General features: G+C 32.5%; 1 protein-coding gene across 2 annotated transcripts; it reads left to right on the forward strand.

Moving 5' to 3' along the window:
• Positions 1-610: 610 nt before the first annotated feature.
• On the forward strand, positions 611-5,838 carry LOC111409080 (probable protein phosphatase 2C 12). Of its 2 annotated transcripts, none has more exons than XM_023038988.1 (8): positions 611-819; positions 1,190-1,464; positions 2,248-2,419; positions 3,361-3,514; positions 3,605-3,668; positions 4,385-4,492; positions 5,314-5,439; positions 5,527-5,838. In XM_023038988.1, exons 2-8 carry the CDS (start codon positions 1,408-1,410, stop codon positions 5,785-5,787), a joined length of 942 nt encoding a protein of 313 aa, XP_022894756.1. In that variant the 5' UTR covers positions 611-819; positions 1,190-1,407; the 3' UTR covers positions 5,788-5,838. The 2 variants fall into 2 exon arrangements, with proteins under 2 accessions (XP_022894756.1, XP_022894755.1); XM_023038987.1 differs by having other exon boundaries at positions 612-819; positions 1,190-1,541; positions 5,527-5,832.
• Positions 5,839-8,480: the final 2,642 nt, after the last annotated feature.

Genomic DNA, 8,480 nt, shown 5'->3' on the forward strand with positions numbered 1-8,480 from the left:
GATTCTCAAAATTAATCTGAACTGGATTATGAGATTTTTGAACTTGCCTTTGATACATCAGTTGGTTTAAATGTTGTTTAACGAGACGGAACTAAGAGTTCTATTTGTTTCGTGCATTGCAACAATGGAGCGTCTTTGCAAATGCTATAATCTCGTACTTTATTGACCGTTTTGTTAGCGTTGATGACAAGAAAAACTCAATCATGTAGTAACGTGTAACTTTTTTAACTTCATTTTTTAAAATCTATTATTCTCTAAATTCTTTTCGAACACACATTTGATGAGAATTACAATTTTTATTAATCTTTTTAATTATATATTTCATCAACTTTACCGAAATTTATTGAAAATTTAATTTGTATCCAAATCAAACAGTTGTGTCACGTAGACGGATATCTAGTCTAAGACAACGGAAATGGGGCCCATAAAGAAAATATGCACATATCCTTTTTACAGCTCAGATTCCATCTTTATGATAATGCAATTGGATATGTCAATTTATTGTCATTTGTCAAGCAGCACGCGAAAGTAACAAACAACTTAAATCCCCGAATAAAATATATATTCTCCAAAAATAGCATTAATTAAAACAAGAAGAAAAATAGCCGGACGCCTTCAATTATATAATTTATACCTCCGTCTCCCTCTCTCTAGCGTTAACACCTTCTCCTCTCCTCTCATCTCAACAGACAAAAACGCACGACAATTGTTTTCTATTTTTTATTTTTATTTTTTTTTGCAGCGTTGAAACCCAGACCCGGAATCGCTGTGTTTCGATGATTGCAACTAAAAGACCATTTTCGCAAGTTTTAATAAACTGTATGTTTATTCTCTCTTTTCTAGATTCCATTTTCTCAATTTGAGATTGGGCCCTTTATCTGTTACAACTTTGGTTTTATCCACATTATGCTAAGATCAGATTCATTTCATTAATGTAGATATGTAATGTTGTTTTATGGGTTGAAGATTTATTTTTGTTTATGTTTATGTTAATGTTAAAGTTTGTTTCTTAATTGTTAAAGCTTGAGAGGATCTTGGTTGTATTATTGCTCATAGTTTTTTATGTTGATATAAATATGAATCAAATTAAATTGCCCTCCTTGTTTTAGTTGCTTGGGTTTGGTTTGTTTATGTTTATTTTAGGACGCTGATATGTTCTTCCATTTTTATATTGCGTTTGTATGTATAGGATTTTATTGGATTTGTGTTGATTGAATCAATTGTCAACAACTACAAGAAGAAATTGGCGGACTGAATACATAACGGGTTGCATTTTCCAAATCCCGTGAAAAGAGGGACAAAGAAAATTATCATTTTTGGGGCTGTTGGGACAGGAAGCAATGTTGTCTAAGAGTGTTGACCATCATGCGGTCCCATTATCGGTGTTGTTAAAGCGGGAATTGGCTAATGAGAAGCTTGAGAACCCTGAGATTTTGCACGGCCAGGCCAGCCAGAGCAAGAAAGGTGAGGACTTTACGTTCCTCAAGACAGAATGCCAACGGGTATTGGGTGATGGAGTCACCACATATTCTGTTTTCGGGGTATGATTTTATTGTGCTTCTCTTTGTGTCTAAGGCTATTTTGTCATTGTGGTTTTCTATTTATAGTTGTGGAACTGCAGTTTTTCCTGGACTTTAGCATTTTATATCATGTTAGTCATGCTGAGAGCGGATGCTATACAACAATTTCCCGGATTAACATATCAGGGTCTTTATTTATGTGATAAAAAAATTAGTATTGTGGTTGAGGATTGAGAAGACTTTTGTTTCTAGTTATTCATTCACCTGTGCATTGACTTTGTGTTACAGGAACCATTGTTATGGTTTTAACCTTAATTTGTAATATTTGGATCACATTTTAATTTGTAATATTTGGATCACATTTTAATTTGTAATATTTGGATCACATTTTAATTTGTAATATTTGGATCACATTTTAATTTGTAATATTTGGATCACATTTTAATTTGTAATATTTGGATCACATTTTAATTTGTAATATTTGGATCACATTTTAATTTGTAATATTTGGATCACATCAACAATCTACACATTTGAGTTGTGCATTCTGTACATATTTCACATGGAAAGTGATTGGTGAATATTGAAATGTGTGAGGAATCAATGTAGTTGCTCGTTCTCTGGAAACCAAATGTCGAATATCTGTTTTCATTTTGTACTAGTTGCATTTAAATCAAGTCATCTGCTGCTTTTCTTACACAATGTATTCTTTCTGATCTATTTGCAGTTATTTGATGGTCACAATGGATCTGCAGCTGCTATATATTCCAAGGAAAATCTCTTGAACAATGTCTTGGGTGCTATTCCACCGGATCTTAATAGGGATGAGTGGGTTGCCGCATTGCCGAGGGCTTTGGTTGCTGGGTTCGTCAAAACAGATAAAGATTTCCAAGAAAGAGGTAAAAATAGTTCAGGTTCAATTCACTTAGACATAGCACGATTATTGCTATACATACGGTAGGCATGTCATTCTGAAGACTAAAGTGTACTGACTGAAATTAAAAATAACAACAAAAGTGAATGATATTGTGTCAGTTCAATTAGTTCAACAAATTTTGTGTATAATACCACATATTGTCTAGAAAAAAACTAAAAAATGTCTGCTGGATCTCAGTTGCAGATCAATGATTGAAATGGAAAGGGACATTGGTTTTGGGAGAGGGTCAAGAAAAGGTTTTGCGGATCCTTAAGATTCTACTGCTACAGTCTTTTTATTTATATGACAAAGTGTTAACAGTGATTCAGTGAATCTTAATCTTTTCAACATTTTCATGTGGTTAATCCCATATGTTCAAAAATTACCATAGGAGTGCCAAAATGGAAAAAAGAGAGTCTATATCCAGAGTCCAAAAATTTTTGAAATTCATTTCAAATATATTTTATGGTTTAAGCTAATACGATCTATTTTACGTGCAACAACCTGAATTTAGGAAAACGAAATTTTACAGGTAAGAAAAATATCTCGTGTCATGTGTTTGGTTAAGTAGTCAGGTTTGTGATTATTTTATTTTTGTTTTCTATATTTTCTCTTTGTTTTAAAATTACAAGGTGGGAATATTAAGTTCTTCAGATACATGATAGCCATATGCTTACACATATCTGTGAATATTTTGTTGTTCAAGTTGCATCTGGGAAATGAAGGGGATTACAAAGTTTTTCTCTACTTGCAACTTCTAAGAAATCAAATAGGATATAGATTGAATTTGATTAACACCTGCAGTTTGTAGTTACCTCGATCTTTACATTGCAAAAAATTCTCTCTCTCTCTCTCTCTCTCTCTCTCTCTCTCTCTCTCTTGTATGCCATTAGATTCTCATATCTTGTTGTGACTGTGGTTCAGCACAAACTTCTGGAACGACGGTCACCTTTGTAATAATTGACGGATGGGTCGTAACTGTTGCATCAGTTGGTGATTCTCGTTGCATACTTGAATCTGCCGAAGGGGGAATATATTATCTGTCAGCTGATCATAGACTTGAATGCAATGAAGAAGAGTAAGTTATATAACTTATATTTTGTTATCTGACGCATGGCATGCAACCTTATACAGTAAGGTCTGAATTCTTTAGTTATTGGTTAAACAGGAGGGAACGTATAACATCAAGTGGTGGTGAGGTTGGTCGGCTTAATACTGGTGGTGGCACAGAGGTATTTTTTTTCTCATCTCTTAAAGGAGCCTATTCTTTCCTTATTGTAGAAGAAAGAACAACTGATCAAAATCATTAATAAATAATGGAAGCATTAAATTTGAATGCCAATTACGTATTACCAAACTATAATTAAGAATTCGAAATGGCTTCTTATGATTGTTTAGACTGATTGTTGATTCACATGGATCCTGGCGTTTATTTATCTGCTTACAGGAAGGTTGATACTAGAAGGTAGAAACTAAACAGTATATATTTTTGGATTTGCAAAATCTTTACGTATTTACAACTTTGTAAAATTCTACGTGGTTCTGTTCTACAAATAATTCTGTTGGGTAGATGTTGCACAGGGAGTTCTCCCTTCCTTAATTGAATGTTTTTTCTTCTTCTTCTATCCACTGGATGATTTTTGGAATGTACCTGCTTTATATTTTATTTACCTTGCTAGGAAAAATCTAGGATGATAAAGATAAGAAATATTACGCTACTGTTTAGATTTTATTTTCTAAATTAGAAAGTAAATTACTAACAATTCTGGCTGTGGGAAAATGTCCATGTGGTTGTGTGAGTCAAACCATATCATTCAATTGTAAACAGAGAGGCAGTAAATGTCTTCTTTATTTATCTGATAAGGGATTAGAAGACCAATATGGTGGTTTCTATAAACATAATATCTCTCGAAATTTTGTTTTACGCAATTCTCTGATTTCACTGTAGATTGGTCCTCTGAGATGTTGGCCTGGTGGCTTGTGCCTTTCTCGATCTATTGGAGATATGGATGTTGGAGAGTTCATAGTTCCCGTTCCTTATGTAAAGCAAGTGAAGGTTTGTTTCTAATTGTATCTTGCTTGCTGAATTTGAAGTACTCAGTTCTGGTATTGAAACAATTCTTCTATCTTGAACTGTCAGTTATTTTTCTGCTTCTGATTTGAAAAGTTAAATTGTTTCTCTTGGGGCTTAATTTATATAATTTTCTTTTACGGATGCAAATTGGAGTAGAAGCTGTTCTAGCATATTGACAAGATGACATGTAAACTGAAATATGATAAGCAGAATTTATTACATGAATAGTAACTTTGGGAATTCAAGCTATCTATATTAATCTATTATAATGTTAATCAGTTCTTTATTATAATCCTTGTTTTTGAAATAGATTTTTGGAAATGAATATGGATTCTCAGTATTTTGGCCAAAAGTTATAAAAACTTTATATTTTCTAACGTAAATGGTTAGTTGTAAAAGTTTTATATTTTTCTACATAAATGGCTAATGTATGCAACAGTATTTTCATTTCATTGACTAGTTGAAAAGAATTGCAAAACTCCTTTATTTTATTAATTCATTCATATTTTGTGATTATAAAAGCTAACAACATCACACATTTAATTGTCTGTTAGAGAGGGCTTGGAACATTTTACAAATAAAAGCAATGGTCTCGGAAAGAAATGGAAAACATAATTGGCTTGATTACTAAAATTGTTCAAGAGAACTAGATTCCCTGCTGAATCCGAAGATGATAATTTTTACCGTTGTTTTAATACGTTTCAATGGAAAACTAAGAACTATGGATCATCTTTCATGCAATTTGTCCGTTATCGTTTGTGAAGCAGATTTTAAATCAATTTCATAAATCTTATCACCTGCAGCTGTCATCAGCCGGTGGCAGGCTTATTATTTCAAGTGATGGTGTTTGGGATGCATTATCTGCAGAAACAGCTTTTGAATGTTGTCGAGGGATGCCAATGGATGCTGCAGCTTCACAAATTGTCAAGGTAGTTCTTATTTCTTGATGTGTTCTTTACATCAATCGATATGTTTTTAAACATTCAGTTTACATTACTCTTCTCGCACACTTGCAGGAAGCCTTATCCGTTAAAGGACTTCGAGATGATACAACCTGTATTGTTATAGATATTCAACTTCCAGAGAAACCAAATCCTCCCCAACCACCACCTAAGAAACAAGTGAAAGGAGTCTTTAAGTCTATGTTTCGTAAAAAATCTTCAGAGTCGTCGTCTCAGGTTGACAAGGAAGAATACTGTGAACCAGATGTGGTGGAGGAATTCTTTGAGGAAGGATCGGCTGCACTTTCAGAAAGGTGTGATTGGTGCTATGTTTAACTTATTAATATTTTTGAAGTTGGTTTTGGACTATATTTTGAACAAAGAAGTTATAGTCTTGACTATTGTATTGACTAGTCTTGTATAGTAAGAGAATGTAAAGTTAAAAAGTCGATTTTTTTTTAAATTTATATAAAAACTGTATTTATTATCAGAATGTGTGATTGACAATGAGTATAAAAAAAAAAAAAATTTAAAAGAATGATCACCAAGCAGGGTCTAAGTGTCATTAAATGACTAGAACGACCAAATGGATCACTAATTTTGCCTTTTATTGAGGCCATTACATGGTGAAACTTGGACTCATGTTTTAAAGAGGAAAAGATCTACCAACTCTAAGAGACCTTTTTCAAACCATATAGAGGTGTGAGACACAGTCCCTTCAATAATTGAGACTAGATTTGATGATGAGTATAAAAAAAAAAAAAAAATTTAAAAGAATGATCACCAAACAGGGTCTAAGTGTCATTAAATGTCTGGAACAACCAAATAGAATACTGATTTTACCTTTTATTGAGTCCATTACATGGTGAAACTTACACTGATGTTCTAATATCAACATTATTCAAAAATTAAATACATACATAGTAATAACTTCTTCGACTTATATTGATCAAGTGCAATATAGATTTCATTGTATTTTTACTACGACAACTATCAAAGTTAACCATTCACATTAAGAGTGTGATTTGAATGGAATGTTCGATGATCTTATAAGATAACCCGTTATGCTACAATATTCACTATTTATACATGTTACCATTTTCAGAAATTACATACAAATTTTGATAAAAATTAATGCAATATATAGTTGAGAAATTGTGAATTATATAAAGTATGTAATTAAAATAATTTTTGACTTTAACAATTTTTCTAAAATTTTAAGCTACACCAAACAAAGTCCAGTAACACGGCCATTTGATAGGAGATGAATTTATCACGCGCTCGGCATGCGGTTGAAAATTGAAATTTTGTGAAATATAAAAAATGAAGCCGGGGATTTCGGAAGGCATTAGGCTAAACTTCCAACTGGAGGACTAAGTATAAGGTATCAGACAGAGGATAAAGCGTACCTGGGCCCACACCCACGTGGATGCTATCAACTATACACTATATTCCATTTTATTTCTCTTTTTTTTGTTCGTATCGTTAATACACGTAAAGTCCAATTAATTCTTTTATTTTTAAAATGCCATTATTTATAGTCTCACAAGTCTATAATAAAGTACTTTAAAACAACCCTTACATACATCACTTGTCGCACATGTGAATTTGAAATGATCGGTATCATGCATTTGTTTGGTAGGAATTAAAATTTAGGTAGAAATATTTTAATTTATGTTAAATTCGACAATTAATTTTAATCACATATTTTTTTGGATCCATAACTTTTCCACCGTGGGGGTCATGTAAGAGGATCATTGTTCCTCTTATCGACAAATCTGATATATAATCACAACTCTAGAGTCTAGATATGTTGAAACATTTAAAGTTACTATACTTATATCCAAACACATTCAAGAAAAATTAATAGATCTAGGCCGTTAGATTAACTTCAAGGAAATTCACTGATAGAAGGAACGGTCTTCATTGTGTAATAGAGACCAATATACATTGTTAACGAGGATAAAAGTTTATGCACTTAAAAATCAACAAAAAAATTTAATTAGACACTAATACTTCAGTTGTGAAAGTTCGAGGACTGTTTTTGTAAATATTTGAAACAACATATAGATCATTTGGGATTTATTGAGTAGCCTCCCCGTTAAAACTAGGGATTAGAAGCTGCATGCAAATTATGGATTTGTGATTGGCCGACTAAAGTAGGCTTCATTTATACAATTATGCTTCACGAACGAGCTCAATGCCAGGTTAAAAAATAGAGTAATACTATTTATAGTTGCTCAGTATCGTAGTCGTCCTATATCACATGTGGTGGTTAGTAATTTGATATATTAATGTGGTAATTTTTATTATTTTATGCAACAAATAACTAATCTCGAAATGTATGCCATAAATGACGACTACGCTACTGAGCGAATACAAATAGCATTATTCTTAAAAATAAGATGGACACATATTGATACATGATTGGATAATTTGAAAAATAAAAATAAAAAATCCAAACAGGTACCGTCAAGTTATTATGTCCATTTTTGGCTTGTCTTTGACCCTGTTCAAACATCATTATTTCTCATTTATATGGATTGTTAGGGTCCACCTTAATTTATCTTTTTCGTTACTAGTCTATTCATATTACCAAAAACACAGGATTTCAGTATACAATTTTTATGAAATAATTTTTCGTTAGGTAGGAAAAGGTGACAAACTTCATTACAAGCTCTTATAAATCAAAAGAATTGAAGTGGTACGGCATGTTTAATTATAGTAATACTTATGATTTTTTTGATTCATAGGTTTCTTGTACTACTAAATATTTATGAGAATTTAATATCAACATAAACTGATTTAAATAAGGATTGTGCTACCTACACAGGCCCCTTTGCACAGGTCCTATACAGGTGCACACTCATGAGGTGGTCGCCACACATGGGTTCCACATGTGTGATCCTTCTCCATGTGAGAGCCCTTATACAAACTCTGTGCAAGGGGGTTTTTTTCTTTAAATAAGTGGTATGGACGTGTTTGAGATGCACATGAAAATGCACCACATCTTCTATTACATTAGCATA

This window comes from Olea europaea, chromosome 14 (genome assembly GCF_002742605.1).
Source record: "Olea europaea var. sylvestris chromosome 14, O_europaea_v1, whole genome shotgun sequence".
Classification (NCBI taxonomy): domain Eukaryota; kingdom Viridiplantae; phylum Streptophyta; class Magnoliopsida; order Lamiales; family Oleaceae; genus Olea; species Olea europaea.

What these genes read in the sequence shown, in the direction of transcription:
- LOC111409080 (XM_023038987.1), top strand. Translation starts at nt 1,341, where the DNA reads ATGTTGTCTAAGAGTGTTGACCATCATGCGGTCCCATTATCGGTGTTG. An exon ending in ATACTGGTGGTGGCACAGAG is followed by an intron (nt 3,669 to 4,384) that starts GTATTTTTTTTC and finishes ATTTCACTGTAG; the next exon opens with ATTGGTCCTCTGAGATGTTG. An exon ending in CTTATGTAAAGCAAGTGAAG is followed by an intron (nt 4,493 to 5,313) that starts GTTTGTTTCTAA and finishes TATCACCTGCAG; the next exon opens with CTGTCATCAGCCGGTGGCAG.